General features: G+C 38.6%; 2 protein-coding genes across 4 annotated transcripts in view; one reads left to right on the top strand and one right to left on the bottom strand.

Moving 5' to 3' along the window:
• eml3 (EMAP like 3) overlaps window positions 1-19,176 on the bottom strand; it is a 55,150-nt gene extending 35,974 nt beyond the window's left edge. The window contains exon 1 of one of the 3 annotated variants that reach the window (XM_036597736.1): window positions 18,701-19,176. In XM_036597736.1, coding sequence (XP_036453629.1) covers window positions 18,701-18,725 — 25 coding nt within the window. In that variant the 5' untranslated portion in view covers window positions 18,726-19,176. Of the gene's footprint in view, window positions 1-16,182; window positions 16,295-18,700 lie in introns of those variants that run through there. The other 2 variants (XM_036597738.1, XM_036597737.1) reach the window with 2 other exon arrangements.
• A 703-nt stretch (window positions 19,177-19,879) lies between these two features.
• ecsit (ECSIT signaling integrator) lies at window positions 19,880-26,838 on the top strand. The gene is made up of 8 exons (XM_036597742.1): window positions 19,880-20,162; window positions 21,411-21,563; window positions 21,734-22,148; window positions 22,795-23,018; window positions 23,723-23,780; window positions 24,115-24,263; window positions 25,000-25,120; window positions 26,382-26,838. The coding sequence occupies exons 2-8, from the start codon at window positions 21,429-21,431 to the stop codon at window positions 26,639-26,641; spliced, it is 1,362 nt and encodes a 453-aa protein (XP_036453635.1). The 5' UTR covers window positions 19,880-20,162; window positions 21,411-21,428; the 3' UTR covers window positions 26,642-26,838.
• Window positions 26,839-27,526: the final 688 nt, after the last annotated feature.

The raw sequence follows: 27,526 nt of genomic DNA, 5'->3' as shown, positions 1-27,526 counted from the left end.
TGGCACTTGTTAGTTGCATCAAGCAAATGACACATGACTGACAGCATGAATGACTAAGTGTCATTATCCACGCTGATACCGTTGCGGTATTTTGTGTCTTCAATTTTGCACTTGAGTCTATGATAACTATGAGCCTATGATAACTAAGAGGAAAACTGTGTACATTTGTTTGGGGTAAGAGCTTTTTGTCAAACTACTGCTTTAAAATTCGGTTGACTGCACATACCACAAGCACACCCACAGTGTGAGGACAGACTGGGATTTTGTAACAATGACTCAGTGTAAGGGTTACATTCTACACTATTTATAATGTTGTGCTCAAAATTAGAACATTTTATAATGTATCACGTTTGACACAAAGGAATATATAGCTTTTATTAATTTATTAATACTTATATCATCTATTAGTTACATTAATGTTTAGTTTTAGTTTGTATAAGGAAACCGAACATTCAAGGAGATACTCAGAACTGCCCTTAACACAGCTGTAGTATGATATGAGACGTCATGGTAGAAAATGCAGGAGCTGTGAATGAAGCGTTTCCTTACAGGGTGGGTAAACATTGTTTAGTCTGGTCATAAATAACACCTGAACCACTTCACTAACTACATGGTAATTCAGCGCACGGTTAAAAACAGCACTGCAGTGAAGACTGTCTGAGCTTTTAGAGCTAAAGTGGGAAGTGTAAAGCGCCAAAATATCCGGCCTTATTGGACCACAATATGAGGCTGTTTGCACTCCCTCAGACGATGGTGTTTACGAAATGAAAATGAGTCTTTCTCCATGGACACACACACACACACACACACACACACACACACACACACACGCACACAAAGAATGTGCTGAACCAGAATAATGGTCTGTGCCCCTGAATCTCAGTGCTGGCATTTAGCAATTGAGACTAGCACTGTTTCAAACAGTCGCTGGTCTCTGGAGCAGAACCGCGGCTGCTCTCCTCTTACAAAAGGCTCTTTGAAACTGCACGAGGCTGTTCTCTCCGCTACCTGATCCCGCTCACTCTGGATTAGTCAAAAACCTGACCAACGATGTTCTGAAACCACTAATTCAAACAGTCATAAACTTTCCATTTTATGGCCTTATTTATTTCTACAAAAATTAGAACGTGATCAGAATATACATTTGAAGGCCCTGAAGAGGCCACTGAAATTCTTTTGGCATGGACAACTGAACATCTTGAACTTGGACTTCTGTCTACACTGTAAAAAATGGAACAGCGTAGAAAAAGTGTTTCTGAGGTTTGAATTGATGCAAAACATAGTTCAGCTCAACTAAAATTACCACATAAGGTCAGTTTTTAGGTTGAACTGAGAAACTATTTTTATAGCGTAATAAAAAGAAAAAAAAAAAACTGTTTTTAACAGTTAGTGCTTAAGATAATCATTCACTAGGGCTGCACAACATACTGTCAGTTAAACTTTACCAATATTGCAGTAGTGATATACTATATTTCCACATGTATCCAGACAGCCCTTCTAATTAGTCAATACAGCTACTTTAAGGTGAACTCAATGCTGATACAGCTTGTATAATCTCCATAGAGTAGCACTGCCAGTAGAATGAGATGCTCGGAAGCAGGTGCCTAAGGCCATCATGCCCATAGTCAAGCATCTGCTAGAGGGGTACAAAGCCCCCCAGCTTTGGCCTGCAGAGCAATGGAACTATGTTTTGGAGTGATGGAGCTCCATCCAGTAGCTTTGGCATGAGTTGGAGTGGGGTTTGTGTAATGTGATCATCACATCAGTACCTGATCCCACTAATGCTCATTGAGGCCAAATGCAATCAAATCCTCACAGCAATGTTACAGCATCTAGGGTAAAGCCTCAGAACAGTAGAGACCAAATCCCCTATTAATGTCCTTGATTTAAGAAGATCATCATGATGGATGAGCTGGTGTCTACAAACATTTGGATATATATGAACTGTGTAAAGTATCTTCCAACAGATCAGTATATAGGAACTGTGCGAAGTATCTTCCAATAGATCATTATCTTCTGCAGATTGTGTGCATGTGTGAACTCAAAAAATATACCAATAAGTCTGACAGTTTTGTCAGGCAGTACGGTTATACTACACATTTTATATCAAGATATTTTTCAAATATATTATAATATGTGATGATACTTAAGAAGCATGGGTTTGTTAATGCCCTTAAAAAGCAGTTACATTCTGGTACCATTTAAGGTGGAACAGGAAAATTCAAACAAGAAGCTGGCGAATAGAAGCCAACTTCAGTCTCGTGCCTAAATAAAGCAATGGTAAATATACCTGCGACTCGAATGTCTGTAGTTACATTGGAAATTATTAAACCAGAGGGGACACGTAAATTAACATGACCTGAACAAGTATCTAATGTGGCATGGTAGCCAAACAAAGTTATCCAGTTTTTCTTTCTAACATGCAGTGTGTATGTGTTGTAATGGCACTATTTTGTTAGAGAGCAGAGCGCAGTCATACGCTGTGAGTTATTCATTAAATTGTTTAAACGATAATATGATGGTTGTTTGTGTTCATAACACTACAGTCTGAAATCCCAAAGCTGCAAGCTTATTTTTAAACTGCATTATGTCATGTTAACTTGGTGAGGACTCAAATAACTACACATAATAAATATCAGGGGAAATTTTTGTTTATGTATTTCTGAAGAGAAAAAAAAGAATATCGTCCGATTTATCGGATATACTGGATTTTTAAATCCTCATATATCTAAATTGGCATTGGTCTTAACAATCCTAGCAGGAAGTACACTCTGCTGTTGGATTTTCATTGTTTTCCTATCAGCTGTATGACAGATCACTACAGCTAATGTGACCCATAGTTGTTGACATGGTGCCATAAAGCATTATGCAGTTCTCGCAAGAGGTCTTATGCATGCTTCATCAAAGGTACACAGCGCAATAGCAGGCGACCGAAGTGGCAACGACAGACGCCATTCTCCCTATTATAAGGCAGTGTACCATCAAACTGATTTTAAAGTTGTTAGTTTAAGATAAAACTGTTACACAGTGTTGCTTTAACATGGTTGACAGTTTGTTTTGATCATATAGTTCTATCCAGCTTCTCTTAAAATGACACCAAAGGAAACCTTAAACTGCATTGTAACCAAATTTCATTTATTTGTTTTATTATGTATTTTGAATACAATATTATGCTGGTAGATAATCATACCACCATCAGCCTGATATTATGCCTCATTTAGACTAGTTTCAAAACAGTCTGGAGCACTCAACTATAAACAATACGAAAACAGATGTAATCCAATGCCTCATTTTGATTGCTAACCATGGTTTCACTGATGTGGCCTGGAATAGTGTCCCTATGCCGATATTCATCATGTACATATCTGCCAATACTGATGGTGACACATACAACTTTATAAAATGTTAAAATTGGGACTAAACCTACATGGACTGGCATTACAGAAGAGATGTAATACTTATTTCTATAGATTTACAAATGCATTAAAATGAATAAAATGAGACATTCTAGCACAGCAGCCATCTGTTGCCTAAACATTCTTCTCTTCTGAAGTAGAATAAATATATATTATCAAAAATTGGTTTGAAATACCTTCAAAAGTAAACATCTGTCTGATGCCGACAGTCATTTTTAAGCAAATACCTGCTGAAGCTGATATGATTTTGACTGCATCATGCATCCCTCATTTCCAAGAAAAACAGGAAGTGAGACATTTGAAGAGATCTGGGGCGTGTTCTGTTGGCATCTTGGAAATCAATTTGTTGTTGAAAACATGTCACAAAAGCATTTAACTCCCACTTTCGATGACTTCCAACTATGCAAATCTGCAGCGAAATTTCAAAACTGTGCAATGCCAGATTACAAGACAACATTATCTGTCGACTCTGGACAGCTATCTATACACTATGGTCAAATAACCCAGCCGTAATGTCTGGTAGCTGTTTATCTCATCTTTCCTCAAGAATAATGACTTTGCTTCAGCTCTCTGAAAATAAATTCTTCTTACTTTGCCTACAGCAGAAAAGGCAACCATGCTACCAGCATGATATCATGCCTCATGTAGGCTAGTTGCATCACAACCAACAGACTGAAACAAGACAAGCACATGCATGCCCAAGAGAAATCAACAACAAAAAAAAACATACAGCTGGTTATGAGGAAACCTTTCCCCTCCATTGAAACAGGAGACTAATGTTGATGTGAAACCAGGTTCAGCTGGCAGTGAGCCTTGTAATGAGAGATTTATGTTCAATCTGTAGAAAGTTCAGTGCAAACACAGAGTAGAGAAACTGGGACGTTATTGCCTGGTGCGTGACAGCAGAACTGCAGTGTAATAGAATACGTTTTGACGGGTTGGTATTTAAAGGGGAACAATCAAAAGGCAGAAACAAAGAACTGCTATTTTTGCCCATTAGATCCTTCTTCTTTCTTTGGAACAAAAGTGAAGCTGATTCAAAACAGTGTTTGTGGAATGGATCACAGGCTTTGTGGTCACAATGGTAAAAGAAACCAACACACACACACACACATATACACACACACACACACACACACACACACACACACACACTGAGTCATGTGAAGAAGTAAGTACACCATAAGAAATGTTTCCCTTTTTTTGACATATGTGGATGTATCAGTATTTAATATTCAGTTAAACAGAATGTACAGATAAACATTATGTAACAGAACAAAAAACACTGAAGATTTGATGTTGCAATCATTTATTAAAACAATAAATAAATAGCTGAGATGTCATTTTTGTCTGTTGGAAAAGTATGTACACGCCTGGCTTCAGTAATTGGTACTGCCCCCTTTGGCAGAAACAACTTTACATAGGTGTTTCCTGTAACCGTCTACCAACTTCTGACAGCTACTGGAAGAAATTTTGCCCATTCCTCCATCCGGAATTTTTTCAACTGTGCAATGTTTGAGAGGTTTCTTGCATGTACAGCCCAATTCAAATTCCCTCACAGCATTTCAAAGGGATTCAGATCTAGGCCGGGGTCGGCAACCCAAACGTTAAGAAAAGCCATTTTGTCCTTTCAACAAAAATCTATCCGTCTTGAAAACCATAAAATTTTTTGTCCATTTATTTAAGTATTCTTTAAGTTTTCCTGTCTAGGTTGTAAATACGTCTCAGTATGTGCTAAAGTACAAGTATAGGCTAAAAAGTATAAACGAAAACACAGACTGTGCTCTGCTTTAAGCTTTAACTTTTCCGCAAAGGTAGAACAGTTTCTTGTAAAATGTCTCTCAACGTTAGACTTTTTACGAGGCTGAAGCTTCTCAGTCACCAGCTTCGAATGTTCCTGTTCCACGTTAAATGTTGGCAGAATGTAACTGCTGCACCACTTAAGGTGGAACGGGAAAAATCGAACAAGAAGCTGGCGAATGAGAAGCTGACTTCAGCTTCATGACTTTTTAGTGTTTGAGTGTTCCTCGCTGCAAACTAAATGTATCAGGACACCAGCTGGAGTGCCTACAAATGCAAATTGTAGTCCATTCGCCTCCAAATTATCAATGTTCGTCTTAAATCTTTCTCTTTGCCTTTTTGTTAGCTACTAGCTAGGCGGACTGTTATCTGCACTGCAATGGTGACCAGCAGTGTAAGCGCCAATCATCAGGCCAAAAGGGTGAATTAGTAGTTACACATTAACTCCAGCATTTAAGACCATTTATTGTTAAAACTGTTAGAACATTTAGCAGAGCTTTATTTTACTGTAAAGCAGGATTATTTTATTTTTTCCTAAAACTCTAATTCTGCCGTGGAGCCACAACAGGGCAGTAAAAGAGCTGCATGCAGCTTCGGAGCCACATGTTGCAAACCCCTGGACTAGGCCATTTCAAAACCCTCCTTTTTTGGATTTACTTCTGTGTTTGGGATCATTATCCTTTTGGAAGGTCCGTTTTTTCAGCTTCAATTTTTTTTACAGATGGTCTCATATTATCCACAATCTGGTATGAAAGAGAATTCAGTCACTTCTATGATTGTAAGTTAGCCAGGCACTGAGGCAGCTGTCTTTGACTCATCTATCCGTAGCATATTCTTCCAGAAGTCCTGGTCCTTGTCTAGACATTCCTTAGCAAATTGTAATCTTGACCCAATGTTCTTTTTAGACACCAAATGCTTTCTCCTTGTGCACCTCTTATGTAGGTCAGATTTGTGCAGTCTTTTTCTAATAGTAGATGCACGCACTTTTACATCCTCATTGTCAAAAGCTAATTTCAGACCCTTTGAATAAATTTGGGGGTTCTTAAAGAATTCTTTTAGCATCTTACCGTTTGCTCTTGGGTTACATTTGCTGGCCTGGACTAGTTGGCAGTGCTTTCAAATCTTCTCCACTTGTTGATGATCTTCCAGAGAGTGGAATAACTGATTTCTGATATTTTGGATATCTTCTTAAACCTCTTCCCAGACTCATAGGCATCAACAACTTTCTTTCTGAAGGCCTCACAGGGCTCTTTTGATCTAGGCATGATGATTCCTCAAAGTCCATTAACAATGAGCAAACCAGACTGTGTGAGGTTTAAATAAGACAGGTTCCTCCAAGATATTTTCTTACGGTGTTCTAATCATTAGCCTTGTCATTAAAGGATGACAAAATGTTAATTTTAGGTGTAACATTATTTAAATGAAGACCAGACTTCTTTTTGTCCACATATGCTGAAAAAGTCAAAACTTTTCAGAGTGTGCTTACTTTTTCACATGATTATATTTACATATATAGGTATTAAGGAATGCGGCCTTTTGAAAAATGAAAGTAGAACACTTGCACAATCCAAGCTTTCCACAAGGCATTTATCTAATGAAATGACCAAAGACCACAACAACATGTTTTTCAAACCACAATGTTCAACGCAGCAGTTTATGAACATCTCATTCGTCTGTTCCCATTAGGCATATTGGTAACAACGGGCATCGCTATCAGGCCAAAGTCAGCAAAAAATGCTGAGTCTGATATTGGAGGAGAAAGAATGAATCTGATCCAATCTTGTAGCAAAGCTATCCTGAAATAGCACACACTCACACTGTGTGATATGTAATTGGTTATGTACAGCACTGTACAAATGTCCGAGACCATCCTTCAAATTTCTTAAATCCAGTCCAAACTACCATTAAGTACAAGTTATTCATTTTTCCAGAGATATCTCTGAAGAAATTAGATGTAAGATTATCTTGCATATGAAAGGAAAAGTCAAATGAAAATAACTGAAAAACATACGTTTCCAAAATTTAAAAACTGAAAGATAACTGGGAGTTGGGATGCAAGCTTATACACCAAAACTGTCATCACCAGACAAACATCACTAACATTTTCATCTTTGAGAGAGAGAAGAAAATCAAGCACCACTTTTGCTTCAGATCTGAAAAATCCACAGGTGTTTCTGTTATTGAGAAAAGAGAAAATAGACTAAAAAGAACAAAATTTGCAAACCAAACAAAGAAGCTGCTGCTGTTCTCAGAACAATGGACTGACCACCCCAGAGTCCAGACCTCAACATCACTAAATGTGTTTGGAATGAACTGGATTGCAAGAAGCAGAAAATTCAACTAACCTCTAAAACTGAACACTGGAGGTGTAGAAAAATACCCATCAGTAGAGCAAGTCTACTGAAAAGCACAGAAGCTGCAATGAGGGCACACACTAAAATTTCACCGTTATGGCTACAGTGTGGTCTCTGACTTTTGCACAGTACTGTATCTCTTCCTGTGGGTATCAGAATGTCTGAGTGGTTTCAGCATGACAGCCTCTTTTAAGATGTTTATCTTAAGTTAAGCTCTTTAATAAAAAAAAAAAAATTAAATGAAACAATACTGCAATGCTATCAATGTCAAATGATATCAGTATCAGAAAAGAAAATCTCTAATGCCATCACTAGTTATCATGCTGTTTAACACTGTTTGCTGCTAGTGGATTTAATGCTTTCCTTATATAGCAATTCATAAGTATTCATTTCCTTCTAGTTCAGTGCCATGTTGTTTTGTCTGCTAGGTTGAATGTGGCTCTGAATGCTAACTAAATCTGCCCAACCGGTCTTTACGGTTAAGAATCACATGCTAAAAAGCTTGGAATGCTCCTTCAAGAGGCTTTCTGAATAGCAGCCAACCACACATCAGGAACCAATTAGCAATTTGTCTTCATCTGGCTCCTCTTTTCTTCCTCAGTGTTTTCCCTAAATGTGTAAGGTGAAAGAACAAGGCTTGTGCATGGAAGAGCATGAAACAAGCATTCCCTCCCCATTTCTCTCATTCTACCACCCCTCACTCTATTCTCTTACCTTTGCTCTGTGCAAACATTAATATGGACAGGTGCAGAATGATGAACTATGATGAGTTAAATTCAGCCTGTGTGTGTGTGTGTGTGTGTGTGTGTGTTTGTTTTTGTACATGTTCAGAACAGAAATGTTTTGCAGGAATATCAGAAGAACAGAGGGCTGCCAGTACCAACGGAATGGTCCCAACTTTGTAAAATGCTTTATATAAAAGCTTCATGTTTCATTTTGTTCAGAAATGAAAGGGTAAAATCATTTCTTTTTGTTTTTTTTAAGGTTAGGGTTTCTCATATGTTAAATACCTATGTGACATATTATTTAAGGATGCACGATGGTGTTGGATTTAAGTCATTGCTTTAAAAATATATCGACATTTGGATTTGTACGACAAAAGAGCAGAACTGGACTGCTTTTACTGCATTCGTAACCCTTCAGAAATTAATGTTATGCTAATTACTGTATGTAATGCTAATTAAGGTGGATCTATTCCCAATTGCATCAGCAGATATGTACATGAAAAATATATAATTTTGGCATCGGCCCACGTTTACCATAACTGTGCATCCCTAATATCGTTGCGGTCAGGACAAAACCTAGTATCTCCATTTCTGTTGTTTTTTTGTTTTTCTGATAAATTGATACATTTATCAATTTATCATTCATAAATGCCAATTGCTGTTTACATAATGCCAAATTTTAACGATGAATAGACCAAGAGAAATGGTCTAAAAATGTTTTGAAAAAATCCTGTTCCATTAACTTTCATTCATGAAGTTTTGTCCCAAAAACGATGATGTTATTATTATATAAATTTACCTACATCTATACAGTACAGATGGGACATGTGTATGACCACACTTACTGATATTGCATAAAAACAAACCTGTGTGTGTGTGTGTGTGTGTTCAGCTGACATGCTCTGCAATTTTTGCTTGGCTCTCGATACACAGCGGCCATTGAGAAGTCATCTGGTGAGTTCTGTATAGCCAGTAACGGAAAGAGACAGTCAAACTGTATCCAACACCCAGATTTATCCCTCTTACCTTACAGCTAGGATAAGCTGAGCATATTTCATCATGTTGAAGCTGCAGAGAGGGGATTTCTCTCTCTCCCTCTTTCACCCCACAAATATGGCTTTCACAGTCAATTTTCTTTATAAAGCCTGAGCCATAATCAAAAGCTTATTCCAACTACCACTATCAACACAGATGCTACACTTACCAAACAAATAATAATCACCCAAAAGTACACATTAAAATTCTGATTCTTTCCTTTCAAAGCAAGCATTCTTTTAGACTCAATCAAAGGTGGGTGATACAGTAAAAAATATAGCAATATATGACGATACTTGAAGACAAGTTCATGGTACATGATATATCACGATATTCAGTTTTTCTACTCAATTTGGAATAGACAGTATACACCAGCAAATCAGCCGCCACTTGTAAAAAAAAACATGAAAAACTAAGTGCACTACTTTTTAAAATTCAGCATTTGCAACAATGAACTAGTAACAGAAGAAAAATTGGTAAAAAATGAAAGAATATAATCAGCATTTTTGTGGTAGGAAATTTTGATACCAGTCAAACTGTTCTGGAATAACTGGGAATTTTATGCAAATATAAGTACACATCTTCTACAGGTAACACACATCTGCACATATTAATGCACAACTAGTGTTTATTTGTGCACGGTTTACTGGAAAAAATAAAATAAAATGTGGTGCGTTTTATGTTTTATTATTTGCAGTATGTAAAACTTAGCAAAAAAACAGAAACTGTGCACTAAAATTAGCAGAAAAAAATCATTAAAGTAAGTCCTCTTTAGATGATGTGCTAACCTATTTTCAAAATCAACAAAACAGACATTTGATCTGGGGTGTTCAAACTTTTGAATACAGCTATATTGGTGTTAATGCAGTTAAATGTATTGGTGTTTTTGTTGCACAAAATATTTGTATTGTGTTATCATATGTCAGAATAGGCTAGTCTAAACATATCTATCAGACATTCTCCAACAGCCTACATAAAAACTCTATGCTAACTAAAACACACTGCTGGCTTATGGCACAGCTAATAATAAGAGTTTAATTCTCTTTGAGTCTGAATGGCTACTCAAAGTTATCTGTCTGGCAGCTTGAGATGCACACAAGCTTTAATCTTCTCCTCCGGCACTACTGAAGCCAGTTTTAAACCAGAGCTTTAACTTTCCCCTCCAGCACTACTGAGCAATGTCCCTTTTAAATGGCAGCTGTCAAGTGGTCATTCCCTTCTTCACACCCAGAATAGGAGGGGGAAGTATTGCCCACTGTTTTATTTTCTTCAAATTTTCAATGGACTTCTGCATAGAACAAAATGATGTTGTACACATATAAACTCAGAAAGGTGGGGCTATAAAAGGAACGAATTCTACAAAGTTTCCTGAAAAGCAGATATGAGAAATTCAACTTTGGCAACTGGTTCACAATCCTAGCATGAATATGATTTCAGATGAATTGTGCTCTAGGCGTCCGACTCAGAAACAAAGGTAAATGAAGTCTGCTGATAAGCGATAGCTGGGGAATGCGAGAGGCTCAATCACATTCAGACTCAATGTCTCTTTTCACCAAGGCTTTTCCAAGCTGGTCACTTAAGGTCTCTTCCAGCCCCAGAGGACCTGCAGTGAATGTTCACATGAAAATCCTGTTTATCTAGACTGCAGACAGCAGTTACAGCGAATCCCCTGGGTGGTCAAACATCACATCACTCTAAACCACAAAGACGCAGAGGAAACAGCACAGAAGAGGATTCATGGGCTGCTTTTTAATACAATTGTGGTTTGAAAATTTCCTTTTTTAAAATTATCTTTTCTCATTATTACTTGGGAAAGCAGCAGAATTTCCCTTTAGCTACTGAGAAAACAGAACTACTAAAGCTATACTGTTCTTGGAAGAAATATATTTCTTGATTATTAAATACATTTAGTTTATTCATCATTTTTAAAATGTTTCACTCCATATTTTAGGCTTCTTTCCTCTTCCAAAGCATGTCATACCTGTCATTACAGCAATTTCCCCTTTAACCCAAATCTACACTTTCAAAACAGATGTGTTAAACACAACACATTGTGTCCTTCTTGCGAACACAACATGTATTACAACACTGTCTGTGAAAGCATCAAAACACATCCTGAGAGTGCAAGCATTCAGTAAAGACATGTTTGGTGTCTGAACAGACCTTTCTGAGAAGTGTCGTATGGCCTAATCTTCTGATAAGTGTGCATGATTGATAGCCCTCAGTCCAACGCTCCCAGCCTGCTATGCTACAGAACAAACTTTATTTATCCTCACACTGCAGTGTCAGCGTTTCAGACTGGAAAATGACTTTGATCTCTGAAAAACACAAGTAAAACATGTCTCATGCTATCATTTATCAGGAGAAAAAGGTCATTTCAAATGGCCTGAGGGAACAAGGCAAAAGGATAAGTTAAACTGGCAAAAATTCTCAAACAGTAAATAATATGGACCACCCCCGATCGCTGTTATCTACATGATTAGCCGAATAAGAGGACTCTGTTACTGGCGCAGGGTTAGCACCCCATACCCCCTGTGCCTGGCAGAAAATGGAGATCACTTCCAGCATCGCATGTAATGCAATCGATTACAAATACGTCAAGGTATGTAGCGGATTTTTTTGGTTCAGATTGCTTCATCCACACGGGGGTTACAACAGAATATTCTGAGCCTTTTTTGAATGAATCTCCCTGTATAATGTCACAATATTTCAAGATATTTTCACAATATATGATATTCACAATATTTACTTTTTCTGACATCTGAGAAGTTGGAACAAACAAAACAAGAAGCAGTAGTGCCAGATTAAAAAAACACTATCAAAGCTGTGAATACAAATGATTTTTACTCTACCTTTTACATACTGTGCTACTTTAAATCTAATTAAACAGGACTAATTATGCTCTCTTTGTAATGAATGATGACGTTTTTCAGTGTTCTTTAAGTGCTAACGATATCCAAGATATGCTCAGAAATCCATACTGAGAGATACTCTGCTGTAATTTATTGCGATAACAATAAACACTGTGATACTGCCCGGCCCTACAGAGTACAGTAACTGCATAAACTGTATCTTGACTGAGTGGAAGTCTATTTTGTAATTTTTATTTTTATTTGTACCAACATTTTTTCTCTCTCGTTCCTTCTTTCTTAGTTTAATTGCAAAGATTAAACTCTTTTTCATTGTCTTGGCACTGTTGTTTTGATGGTGCATTTAGTCTATTTCAACTTGTTCACCAACTTCAGAAAAATTAACCGATACATATCACATTTCACATATCATGAAAATGGCTTCTAGTATTGTGATGTTAAATATCATCCACCCTCAAGCGCACGTCTGAAACAGACAGCTGTGAGAACTGAAAGCATCATTACAGCTGTACTAGCGCTCGTCTGTGCGTCAGGCCGCCCACCGTCTACTGCTGTCTTTCCTGTCAGTGTAGCAGTGTGACAGCTTTACAGCCCTACGGCCCGACATCAGCACATCCTGTCCGCCCCTGCACCTTCACTCAACTGCACACACAAACACACACACACACACACAATGCAAAACCTCAAGGAGGTGCGCAAACTTTCTCACCTCTCACAGTCAGAAAGCTTCACGGTTGCAATGAAATGCAAGCATTGATGTCTGTTCACATGATGAAGTGATCGTGTGCTGGACAGTGAGGGCCTGTTAACTGGCCGCTACACTTAATTTCTCTCTCAGGTGTTGCTTTCAGAGCTTTAGCTGAACTAAGCAAATTTTCAAAGGGCTGAGATAAATATATACATACATGAGCTGGATGGCATTCACTGTCTTCAGCTTCATGTCAGTGCTGTATGCTGCAGTGAAAGTCCAGTGATTTTAACAACAGGTAAACGATTCAATATGCTTTCAGTTCTTTATTTAACCCCATTCATGTTCAAGTACACGCGTCGAAAGTTTCCAAATTTTGTATACTCATACCTCGGATGAATATATAACAGTGTACATGTGTATTTTTTTATTAAATGTAATTTTCATACCTTTATTCACAATCAAATTTGGATCTGCTATTGTTAAAAATCAGCAGTCCCTTCTGAAAACATTCCATTTAATTTGATATATTAAATGAAAACTCACTGTTTGGCTGTTCTTTGTTTCAACTTCTCAAACCTCAAAAAAAAACTACATGTGGTGACATATTGTGTATCGTGAAAATCTTTTGACATGTCGTGAATGTATATTCTATTCCACTGTTCTTCCATTCAGAACATGCTGAAAGAGGCCATGTTTAAATTATGTATTTACCTATATGATTTTTCTGACATTTGAAGATTTTTATTTTTAGGAACAAAAAGAGACTAAATTCAGAAACTACACATGTTAAGCTGAACATTTTTCCATGCTGAATCCAATAAACACTGGGTGTTCAGGGAAAACATGCACTGTGATCCTGCACTTGGTGTTGGTATCAAACATGGTTGACATTAACTACTGCACGGTGCCCCTGGCTACAACACTTTACATTTGTCCACTAAAATGCAGAGCCTGTAGGCTGAGTGGCCACTTGCCTTTAAGATTGTTTCTTGTTTTGTTTTTTTTGCCTTTCTTCTTCTTTTCTTCTTAGTGCTAAGATCTTCGTAACTGGTAGAGACAGTGTTCAGTGTCATGCTCGCTCTATCATTTACTAATCATCTTTGTGCTAAGACGTTCTTGTGAAACCCAGCTGAATTTTCACACCATTCAAAAACACCCACTATCCGCCATGATCCAGAGCCTGTTTGGTCACAAGTTAAACCAATTGTATCAAATGAGAAACACCCTCATAGCTAACGTCACCGCAGTGTTCTTATTAATGTAACCTTTTTAATAAACATTTCCTTTTCAAAGTATCACCTGAGTAGTTTTTGGTTGTCTGGTTGTTCATTACATGTAAATACTATATATTTACGACAAACATGTTTCTATCATTCTTGCTACAAATTTGTAATTTTGGCCACAAGATTTAATGGTGTTGAGGCCAATGCAAATGTTTAAACTTGTCTATCCTTGAGTATCAAAGTTAAAATTCAAGCATCAAGACAACCCATTCATACATCATTTCTAAATGAAGACATCTATACATTCTTTCTACATCTTTTTATCTTTTCATCTGAGTGAACTGTACAATAATTGCACAATAACTAGGAAAAACGTCAAAGGCAACTGTGGCTGCACTCTTAAAAATAAAGGTTCCTAAATGGTTCTCAGCTTGGATGGTGCAGTTCCATGAAAAACCTTTAACTGGTATAGAACCTTTACATTATGTGGAGGTTCTTTAAACTTCAAAAAAAGTTCTTCACACTTATGCATTTCATTTACAGAAACAAATCTTTAGAGAACCATTCATGGGGTTCTCGAGATTCTTCAAGGAACCAAAAACGTCTCTTCTGTGACACTGCTTCAAAGAACCCTTTTTGGCACCTTTACTTTAAAGTGTAAATGAGACTGCGATCCAAACTTACTACATCTAAGACTTTGCATTCATCTCATCCCAAATGGCTGGGATGAGATGAATGCAAGTGTCATCTAGGCACTTTTTGTTGTGCTCAACTGAAGAGACTGTTCATCCAAAACGTGTTGCAGATTAGAAGTCAGAAAGCAGTAGGAGAGGAATGCTTGCGAGCTGCCAGGCTGCTAAGTACTATGTTCAATATGCAAATGATTAATTATACAAGCCAAAAAGGAAATGTCAGTATAATAAAAAGGCAGTGGAAACCTATGCAAAATGAGTGATTTGTTTGCTTTATATGAAGTGAAGCTTTCACGCTATCTGATAAGAGAAAAGTAAACTTTCATGGAAAACTCCCTCTTTAAATTCTTCCTGTTTATTGTTCCATCTTCCTTAAATCAAGTCAATATTTAGTTAAATTTTAATAACTTTGAATTAACATGTTCCCTCTTCCAAACGTAATATCGCCATTTACAACCAAACAAGCACTACAATAGTGGGAACATCCAGTCTAAGCCTTCAGCAAAGCCTCGTGTGCACAATATGTCCAAAAGTATCCAGATACCTCTACTAATTAGTGAGTTCAGCTACTAGTTGCACTTGTTGGTGACACAGTTGATCAGTTGCACACATGCAGCTTGTATAATCTCCATAGAAAAGCACAGACCAGTAGAATGGGATGCTCTGGTGCAGCTGTGCAAGAGCCAAAAGCCTAGTGTTGGCTTGAGGAGTTTAAAGCTCCTCTGTGCTGTGGTGCAGTGGAACTGAGTTCTATGGATTGATGGAGCACCACCCACCATCTAGTGTATCTCAGGATACACTTGATGTTGGAACATTGCTGGGGTATTTGATTGCATTCAGGCATAAGAGCATTAGTGAGCTCAGGTACTGAAGTTTTAATTATAAATGTAGTTTTTGATCCAGATGCAACCATCAAACATCAACACCTGAGCTCACTAATGCAATCAAATCCTTACAACAATCTTCTACCATTTAGTGTAAAGACTAAACAGAAGAATAGAGACCGTTACCGCAGCAAAGGGGAGCAAATTCTCTATCAATACACTTGATATCAGAAGAAACACTGAACAAGCAGGTGTCCACAAACTTCTGGACACACAGGGTATTTACTCTTCCTTCAACTTGAACAATTTCTTGCTGCTGACTCACTTTCTCCACAATAAGACTTTCAGCAGGCTGTCTGGAAACAAACTGAGCCTCAAGCTGGATCACTTTGAGAAACGACAGGCGCCATAATAAAGATTTTGACAATGATCTCTTTCGATTCAATCCAGACTACAAGTATGTTCTGCTGCTAGACCATCAGCGAGCCACTACAGCAAAAGCTGGGATGCATTAACACTTCATCGAGAACGCAGAACGGACGTTCAACTTGCCAGTAGATGCCTGAGGGTTTCCTCCATGTGATATTTATTGCTCCTCAAAGCCTGAGAGCTCCAGCAGTTTACAAGGCGGTAAACAAAATGAAAGCCAACACGACGGCTCCCCACAATGGTTTCAGTATGCTATACAGTAGTGCACACACACCAATAAAAACCTATGTAACAGGAAACAGGATCATCAGTGTCTCTAAAAAGCAAAGTGGGTGGTAGTGCAGGGTATTGCAGAGCAGATGAGCCGATATGCCCACAATTGAGAACATGCAAATGTGGACTTTTTCAGGAGTTTTCCGTTTGGCAATTCTATCCCTTTACTGCTACTGACCTAAGTGATATGAGATACAACATAGCACCTAATATGGTAAACACACACAGTGGGCCCAAACTGAATTTGGTGACTTTATAGCTGCATTATGTGAGATTTTTTGGCTAAAATTGAAAGAGGTAGCCTGAAATAATAATTTAAAAGTCAGAGATACAGGTCGAATTTTTTTTTACATCGCATCATAAGTCTTTATATATTAACGCCACAGGCTGAAAAAGAAGCTCCAGCTCAATGATTAGGTCTCAAAGGCAAATTCCACATAATACTAATGAAGATATGATGACAATAGCAGCTCGTTCACTTACATCCTTTTAAGACACGTCTTTCAAAGCGTTCTCTTTAAATACTCAGTCAACTTGTTCACAATCATCAGACTCATCCACGTGGGGAAGGGACCCGAAACACAACCAATGTTACAAAATCTTCTTCTGCACATTGCTTGCAATGACACATTTCCACCAGAGAGGTCTCCAAATCCTCAAATCTTAATCAGTTTAGCCATTTACCGATTGGTTAATGATAGTGAACGTGTTTATGTTACTTCAGAAAGTGTTAAACAAAACAGTATTTTTTTAGAGAAAGACACTTTTAGCACAACATCAAACTAGGGCTGAACAATTACTCCTCTGACTATCAAAACTGTAATGTGAAAGGGTGTCATTTTCAAACAGCAAGAGCTGCAGTGTTCTATTACGTCCCGCTTTAGTTTAAACTTAGTTTAAAGTTTTGAAAAATTTTATCAAATAACTCAGAATTCATGAACTGGACGTGATGTGCCGATCTTGAAAAAAAAAAAAACATTGGCGCTTAATTTATAGAATTATTAATTACATTATTATAGAATTACTAATTACATTTAAACCGTAATGGTCATACTGGTCAGAAAAATCGCAATAAGATATTTCCCCCAAATTGTTCAGCCATACACCAAACTAATGTTAGGCTCTTTGTGTAGAGAAAGCCTGGGAAAGAATTTCAACCAGACTGCACTGAGAGTATTGTAAAGAAATGTCTGAGGCTGTTTTTCGTACAGTGGTGTCGGTGAGCTTGTGTTCATCATGAAAACTGAGAAGTGTGCAAAGACAGTTTGGATGCAAACCTGCAGAAATCTGCAAAGAAACTGCTCAAAACGATAAGAATCTGAGACATACCAGCTGCCTTTCAAAAGAATACACTGTCGTAAAGAAACAACAGTTTTGTATGGGTCTGTCTGAAATAAATGACACTTAATTTGACTTTTTCTTTCTAACAAAACGCGCTAACACATTTTAGGTATGGCATAAATGTCCAAATAAGTTACTTACTATAGTAATCACAGTAATTCAGTTTCTAAACTGACTGACCAAACTGTCAAGTAAACAAAACACACTCACAGCTGAAATGTCTGATAACCAAACCACAACAATGACAGCTGGAGACTGACGCTGAGCCGCACTGTTTCCTTTTCATGGCGAAATAAACAAGGTTTACAGTAAAGAAAGGTAAACAAGCCACAAAATAAGACAACGCTGAGCCTAGGGCTGGGCAATATGACTATATATATATCACTATCATGATAAATTATGTCACAATACAATACAATATGTTTTTCTGAATGTTTTGTGGATTTCACCAGTACTTGTAGAAAACTGACCAACTTCCTGTTTTCATTATAAAGAGCTCAAAATTAGTCCTGTTTAACTGGATTTAGTGCAACACAGTATGCGAAATATTAAATAATAATCACTGTATTCATGTGTTTTGATAGTATTTTTGAAATGTAGTACCACTGTTTTTCATTTTCTCTCTTCCGACTGATCAGATGTCTGAAGAACAAATATCGTCACATATCGTTTATCGTGAGAATGTCCTGAAGTATCGCGATATTAGACTTCTGCTATATCGCCCACCTCTAGATGAGCCCACGAGCGTCTATACTCCTGAACACCAACGGCCAAAAACTACAAACCGTGCAAACTGCCATTTCAAACACACCCAGTCAGACGTCAGGAAAAAATAACAGGTTCAAATTTCGTAACGACTGAGATTTTACACGGATGCAGAGCTCAGACTTTCACAAAGTTTTCACCAGAGGCTGCTGTGGGCGGCTGGTGTGAGCAGAAGTGCGAACAACACTGACAGCTTCACAGGCAGATAAAAATCCTGTCTGCTCGGAGTGGACGGGGCAGACGGACGGCCAGTCAGACTCACCGAGGCTGTTCGTCGATCCATCCATGTTGCTGGAGAGAGATTCGCTGTTCACACCTCTTGGAAGGAGCTCATGGTGCCGAGAGGTGAAGAGTCCGTACTAGTCCAGTCCAGCCCCCTCAGAGTCTCAGAGCCGTGGTCAGCAGCGCTTTGGAGGAGAAGAAAAACCACACACGTGTGTGGAGCGGAGAAGCGAGTCCACTCCAAACTGCCCGACCCAGGAAATGAGCTGCGCGGCGGCCGCGGAGGCGAGCAAGTGCACGACGGCGAGGAGCGAGTCTGGATGGTTTTCATGCAGGAGCTCGGTTCACACTCACACCCTCTCTCTTTCTTAATCCAGCTGTCTTTCTGACACTCATCTAAACTACTGCTGCCCTGCCGAAGAGACGCGCGATAAAGAGGGGCGCCACAGCGCCGCTGTCCAACCCAAAAAACAGACCAGAACTTATGAGAACTGATAAACCGTCCCTGCGCCACCTTGCGGCGATGGTGCGAACAGCAGCCAGTCCAGAGGGAGTCCGACCACTTCCTATTTCTCCCATTACACCGCAAACACTAGAGGGCGCCAAACAGAGAGTCTTCAATGAACGGGAGTGAATGGAGCGAAACGGCGAAAATGTCAAATTAAACGTTTCCAGCCATTCATGCAGTATTTACTGCAGTTCTCAGAAAGTAGGATGAGGTATTACATTTAAAAGCAACGATCACATACCAGTATGTTTTTGTTTTTCTACAGCAAACAGGTTTGGGTCGTAGGACGTTAACATTACAGCTACTGAACACACACACACACACACACACACACACACACACACACACACACACACACACATATATATTATTCCAAAAATGATATTTTCTTATTATAAGTTAAGAGGTTTATGTATAAATTAAATTTCTACAAAATGGTACATTTTGGAACAGTTTTGTACGCTAGTTATGTTTGAAGTATTTGGTGATAAGAAAAATTAAAAAAAAGTTTATTACGTGTTCCTGAATATGATATGAAGTAAGATAAGTATGAACACACGTGTTTCCAACAGACATTTTCACATTCATTACACAGATTGTTATCGGTATTAATCCGTTCACTGGCTTAGTGAAAAGGTTCAGTCTCATTAAAGTCATTAATCTAGATAAGGTTCTGTTACCGTCCTGTAACTAGAACAGCAAGGCGTAAAAAATATAACAGAAACATTTACTGCTGCTCGGGGGTGAACAGGGGGAAGGTATGGTGCGGAACCAACACGTCGGAACCATAAAGAGAGAGCAAATGTTTCTAATCAGCGAGGAGGGACGGGAGGAAGATGACGGACTGAAGTAGGAGGTTATGGCGGTGTGTTTGGCTTGAAGGAGATCTGAGCGCTGAAGGGTGACATATTACAGTTATTACACTGATGTTCTGGACGGAGAGGACTGACTTCAAACCACACAAGAGGGCACGTGTTAATCCGGTGTGACAATGGTAAATAAAGTTACATACTCATTGTTTTTATGTGTGTTAGGTTCTTGTGTCACCGGTTCTGCTCCACTCGTGTCCTGCAGTCAGATTTAATCAGCTGTTTAAATAACAGAACCTGCTGTCCACACTGTTCACCTCAGAAAGATCGGAAAACAGGTGGAGATTTAGCCACCCGTGAACTGTATTGATTCAATTACAGTTGACTAGAGTTAGCTCCATCTGTGTAATACCATAGTTATAGAGTAACTGTAACTGGATGGTTATAGATTGATCAGCCACAACATTAAAACTACCTCCTTGTTTCTACACTCATTGTCCATTTAATCAGCTCCACTTACTATATAGGTGCAGTTGTAGTTCTACAATTACAGACTGTAGTTCATCTGTTTTTTTGCATACTTCCTTAGCCCCCTTTCTCCCTGTTCTTCAATAATCAGGAGCACCACAGAGCAGGTATTATCTAATGTGGACCATTAAGGTAGGAGTGTCTAATAGAGTGGACAATAAGTGGACACTGCGTTTATAAACTCCAGCAGCACTGCTGTGTCTGATCCACTCGTACAAGGACAACACACACTAACACACCACCACCACGTCAGTGTCACTGCAGTACTGAGAATGATCCACCACCCAAATACCTGCTCTGTGGTGGTCCTGACCATGAAGAGCAAGGTGAAAAGGGGGCTAACAAAGTATGCAGAGAAACAGATGGACTACAGTCTGTAACTGTAGAACTACAAACTATATGGTCAGTGGAGCTGAGAAAATGGACAATCAGTGTAGAAACAAAGAGTTGGTTTTAATGTTAAGGCTGATCAGTGTATATGTGTTACTGTCTGCATCCATGTAATGCCATAGCAGTATATTAACTATAACTACATAATTTTGTGTGAACTAACTGTCTGTATCTATCTAATTTTTTAGCTTTATGTTAAATATAACTAAATGGTCACTTACAAGTTAACGAGTTAACTCAGTGCAATACTATAGCCTTCATGACTTTGTAATGACAAGAGTTAATTAGGTATATTTATATATTATAGCTATGTATTACCTATAACTACATAATCACAAGGTAACTGTTTATGTCTGTATGTTATAGCTGTGTAACAATAAGTAATTATATGAATGAACTAGATAACTTTGGTTAAAAATGACCTGATAGTCATAATAATTGTGAACTGAAGTAAACTAATATCTCCTGCTGTTTTGCCTCTGCTGTGCAAAATTGGAATTGCATTTTCTCCACAGAAGGAATGATATTTTACCATGAAGGTCACCAGGCTTCTCTTACGAGCCCAGCACATTGGCTGGATCACTCCTTTCTTTAAGACGCCTATCAAGCCCAGCTGTCTTCATACAGCTCTCCTGCAGTCCCCAGTACCACGACTCTGCTGTGGTCAAGTAAGCATTTACCTGGTTGTTTCAGCTGACAGGACTAAAGGAGAATTAAAGGAGCATCTTTAGCTAGTAACTACTTGTCATTATGGGCTGCACATTAGAAGGACTACTAAGTAGGAGCCACTTCTTTTTGTGTGATATTCTAATAACTGACATTTTTGTGATTTCTTAAGGGGCTGAGGTGGATTCATTGTGGTTCATCAGTTTACAAGAACAAGCCAGACAGTGCAGATCTTCGAGAAATATTTGAGCATGAGACTGAGAAAAAGGACAAGTCATTGGTCACACACGATGACCTGTTTGCACAGGCTGCTAAGGATGCAAAGACCAAAGCTAATTTCAATAGAGTAGTCGATGTCTTCAACAAGAAGGACATCCGGCGGCGTGGACATGTGGAGTTTATATACGCTGCTCTGAAGAAAATGCCAGAATTTGGAGTAGAACGGGACATTGCTGTCTACAACAAACTCCTGGATGTGTTTCCCAAAGAGGTTTTTGTGCCGCGGAACTTTATTCAGAGGATGTTCAATCACTATCCCCGGCAGCAGGAGTGTGGAGTGCAGGTGTTAGAGCAGATGGAAAATTACGGTATGTGCGGTGTTGTCCTTTTCTTTGGCCCAGAACTTACACTGGTCATAATAATTCCTTTTTACTTGTCAGGTGCTGAGCTGAGGCACTTATTTAAAAAGACGGATAAACCCGCACAAAATCGAACACACACAAGAGTGCAATATCATGACATAATTCTGTAAATCTCAGTGAAAGACCTAAAACTTGGCAATTTGCATTGCTTACAGATAAAGTGGACAAAATCATTTGTGAAAAATAATATTGTGCTAAATAATTTGATGTAATGTTTATAGTACATGTTCTTGCTGTCGTTACAAAACCTCATATCTATTAAATTATAACTTTACAAGAGAAGGAAAGTCAATTTTAACTTTCAATGTACATTAATTTAACTGAAGTTTTATTCCAAGTCATTTTGGACCATTTCTATTAATCCTTTTGTTATGAAATTCCTGCACAATATAAAGTACAGCTGTCATTTTCAAAGCTGTTGATAGGACAGTGATGGTATACAGTGAATTATAGTTCTATATAAAGAAATTCATCTTGTATACCACAGTTATGAGCAATAATTGTAAGCATGTGAGTTTCATTGTCAGTGTTTTTGTGTGGGAAAAACTGGTACACATTGCTGTTTTATATTTTCTAATCTTTATTTCACCAGGAATCATGCCTAATGTGGAAACAAAGGTCCTCCTTGTTCAGATCTTTGGAGAAAAGAGCCACCCTATGAGAAAGTACCAGCGTATGATGTATTGGTTTCCCAAGTTCAAGAATGCAAACCCATTCCCAGTGCCCTACGAGCTGCCGCAAGACCCTGTCGACCTTGCACGCTTCAGTCTCACCCGAATCACTAATGACCTGGATGCTGAAATTAGTGTTTATCAGGTAACTGCTATCACTGCCTAGCAGTCTAATATGTTGAGCATACCAGTCTTCCAGTACATTTCTGTTGTATGGCCAGACATAGCAACATTTAGTCCTTCATATCACTTTGTACTAGGGGTGTAACGATGGCAGTCTGCTCATGATTTGATTTGATACTGATCATTTGCAGTCTTTGGTGTTTGAACAGTACATTTGCATTCAGTGCCACAATTTATAGAATGCCCATTCTCTTCCATGCACATTGTCACAGTTTTGCATCACAATATAACAATGTCATGAAGTGTTACATTCTTGCTTTGTGGTATTTTAGTTAACACTAAACAGTTGTCATGAAAATATAACTAGACTAAAGAAAATTTCAAATTGTAAAAATAAAATTTTGGAAAAGGTTACAGATAAGAGGGTTGTGAAGACAGCAGTGGCTTGAAATCTTAAACAATCTTATATCTTTCTCTACTTACACTACTGCTCAAAAAGACATCATGCAGAACACTCTTTGCTCACACTGTTTACTACTAAAGAAACCTGTCTGACAGCCATGTGGATTTACAAAGGAAACAATGTAAATACACTTTGAAATGGTGAATCACAGATATAGGAGTGTTAATGCTGCACAGGAAAACCGTTAGATATATTTTCAAGCCAGATGTTGTGATTCAGATGCTCTGCATTGAAGTTTTACTTATTGTCTTCTCTGTCTTCAGCTTCCATTAACAGACATCACAGAGACAGGAGAGGAAATCACTCAACCTCATATTGTAGGTAGGCATTTCTTTGGTTTTCAAGCTGGAATCTTATTCAACAGACAAAACATTTCTCCAGTGACATGAATTAGTGCTGTAAACTATTTCAAAGTAACTTTAAAGCAACCGAGTGATTTTAGATAACTTCAGCACTGTAAGTGTAAGTCAGGTCTAAAATACTCATTTATTCTAGAGCACGGCTGCACAGCTCTGGTAGTTGGAGGGCCACTGTCCAGCACAGTTGGCAACATATACTGTATGACTTAGAGTCAGATGTGAGATGATTTAAGGGTTTAAAAAATAATAATAAAATACATTTTCCTTTAAGCTCAGTCTCTGTGCACTCATAACAGGAATCCAAAGCCCGGAGCAGCGCTCTCTGCTTGCCAAGCATAACCCAAACAGACCTGTGTTTGTGGAGGGCCCCTTTCCTCTCTGGCTCAGGAAGACGTGTGTTCATTATTATCTGCTCAGGGCTGACCCTGTCCCTCCTGAGGAGAAGGTACTATAAAGCTAGATTCACATCACAAGGTTGAAGCGGCCATGGACCACCTCATACTGTGGAACTCAATGTTTTGAGTCATACACATCAAACATGTTTGAAAATGTCAGAGGATTTATTGTAGATCATCCTCGCCATCATTCATTTCTGATTGAACTCCCGACCTGGAAATTTGCTGCAGATTGAAAATTGACAATAGGGGCAATTAGGGAGTGAAACTAGGAGTAAAATTAGGAGTGGAATTGTTCCGAACTGTATCCTGGATTTAGTGTGACGTAGATCTTTTTTTCAGAGCTGTGTGAAAACCAAAAAAAAAAAAATTTGAGAGAGCATGGTGCGTAGAATCACAGAATGTTGGGACACAAGCCGCTGTTACTGCATCTCACGTTAAGCAAAATGAAGACATCTGAGTGGGGCTATATATGGAAACAAACACATGACAAATTTAGAATGTATTATGTTGAGTTATGCAACTCAAGTTGTCATTCTGTTAGTGGTAGTATGTTAAATATTTAAATATCATTGGTTAAAAATGCAGACATTCAAGAACGGTTGAATTTGCGCACCCTTAGTGATTATGAACTGCATCGTTATTATCCATCAGAGTATCTTAATAACTTACAAAGTGCTAGCCAGTTGAAGGTGTCTGCTAGGTCATGCAGATTAAAATGAACAGTTAGCGCTCTGTCCTCACTCTTGCTGAACTGCTCTGTTCTGTTGCATGGGTTCCATCTAGATAGAGGAGGAGCCTGATCCTGAACTGATTGGTCCAGAGCAGAGCTTCTTTTACCCTCAGCGTATTGACCTTGACCTTAACAGAGACTTGGGGGATGATGACAGCTTTGATGTGGATGATGGTGAGCTTAAACTAGAATTAGTATTCACACAGATGGACTTAAAAGCATGTACATCTGATTTTGTAGAGTTGCATGCAACTAGATTCAGTGGAACCTGATGATGTTTTACATGGCGAATGTGCTGTGGTCTGCGTCACAGGTTCTCAACCCTGGTGCTGGAGTACCCCCTGTCTAGTACATTTTACTGTTTTCCCAGTTCCCCACACATCCACTTCAAGTCATTAAGGGCTGGTTAATGAGCTTATTAGAAGGATCAGGTGTGTTGGGAGCAGAGGAAACACTAAATGTGCTGGGCACAGGGCAGGAGTCAGCATAGTTTGTTGCTTTCCCTGCTCTAACAGACCAGCTAAACCTGGTAATTAGCTGATGAGTTAAATCAAGTGTGCTTGAGTAGGAAAATCACCAAACTGTGCAGGAATCCAGCCCTCCAGGACAGGAGCTACCCACCCCTGTGTTAAACTAATAGGTTTATGTATGTAGTCATTTTAAGGCTAGTTATTGAGCAACTACTATGAAATATTCAGTAACCACTATGAAATTACCATGTAAATAGGGGTTGACAATAAGAAAATTCAGCATTCGATTTGATGCAATACATCTCGATACGTTTTTTGGTACAGCAAAAATGAGTGCCTGCAAGTGTGCCATGTTTCGTATGTTAATGTTTACACCATACGCACAACCTACATGCATGTTTCATAATTGTATATTGCACTTAATTCATAATTGATTTACGATTGTACATTACACATTTGATTTGACTCAGATCAATAAAAGTTGCCTGCCGCGCTGCCCTCTAACAAAACAAACCCCAAAAATTATTTAAAAAGTTATAAAAAGCCCTGTCATGTAACTGTAAGTGCCTCTCTAAGATAAGCCCCTACCCCTTCTTGCCCTTTTCACTCTGATGGGCTGCACCCAGAATCCTAATTTTGATCACTGACAGTGGTTTCCACAAAAAATGATAAATCCAAGACCCTTGCAAGAGACAGAGGGTCATATCAGTGATACAGTTTTAAATTTCAATACACTGTGTGTTGAACAGTGTATTGAAATCAGTACACCCTTATGTGATGTGTGTGAGTGCAGAATTCGTAAGGTTTTTTAGATTTTAAAATGTTAAATGACATTATTCTTGACCTTAGTACGCTGCATTCTGTTGGCCTCTCTAGCTATCCCTGACTAACAACACATGATTGTTATATTAATGCATACTGTTGGCTGAGGTAACTGATATCTTACTGGATCCTCTTTCGTCCAGTTGAGGAAGGTCCCATCTATGCCATGTGTATGGCAGGTCAAAGTGACCAAGCTACCCTTGCCCGATGGATCTGCGGCCTGCAGGAGACCAACCCTGTCTTGGGTCAGATCCCCACCGTGTTTCGCCTGGAGTCCGGGACCAGAGAGCTCCAGACGGCTGCAGATGTGCAGCACAGCCCTGAGCAAAATGCAGAACCAGGAACAGAACATGAGCACTTCATAGAGGAGGAAACGCTGCGCTCACAGGGGATAAAACAGTGAGTGGACGGTAGTGAGACTCTTCTCAAACTGCAATGGTAATAAAGATATTTGTGTAGATGCGTCTTCTGTTAACAAAGTGTTTGATTTCTGTTTTTTTTTCCCTGAGGTTATAACTTGTTGATTAAATACAGGAAGCTTATTTAACCTAAAACAAGACCGTTGATGCTGGCTAAAACACAAATAAAAAATACAGCATACATATTTACTCTTAATTTGTTTATTCACGTTCTGACCAGGGTGTATTGTGGATTGGTTTGTTTTGGTTGTATTCAAAACTCAGTTTTGGCAGTTTTATTTAAAGTAGGCCCAAGCCTGTAACAGAGTCCTCTTATTTGGGTAACTGAGGGGAAAGCCAAAAGTTAAAATGGGTCAGGTCACTTTGATGTGCTAATTTTAAAATGCCAACAACATTGAAGTGGACATGGGTGCAAGCATTGATGGTGTGTGAGTTGAACCTACATATTTGTGAAATCAAAGCTCTGTTGAGTAAAACTTATGGTTATAGTTTGTGATATATTCAGTTTGATCACAAACCTATAATTAATCTAGTGATAAAGAACAGAAATTGTGAAAGTCAGACTAACTTTACCCTCCAGAGCCACTTAGCTTATCCTGATGCCGCCTTCTCTGAGGCCATTGTTAAACACCCTGTTTCAGCTGATTTATGAGGACTGAGAAATGATATTACTCTTGTTTTTCCCTAGACCTGAAGCTATTTTGTGTGATGTCTGAACTCTAGTCCTGCTCTTAGCCCGATGTCCCAACACAAAATCTGCCTGCCTCACTGAGCACATTTAACCAGCACAGCTCAACAGTTTAATTTCTACAACGTCATCTATGGTTGGTACAGTAAATGTGGTATTTATATAGGATATCAATTCACCT

The sequence above is a fragment of the Colossoma macropomum genome, unplaced genomic scaffold, assembly GCF_904425465.1.
Source record: "Colossoma macropomum unplaced genomic scaffold, Colossoma_macropomum, whole genome shotgun sequence".
In the NCBI taxonomy this organism is placed as follows: Eukaryota; Metazoa; Chordata; class Actinopteri; order Characiformes; family Serrasalmidae; genus Colossoma; species Colossoma macropomum.
This window is presented reverse-complemented; position numbering and strand designations above follow the sequence as displayed.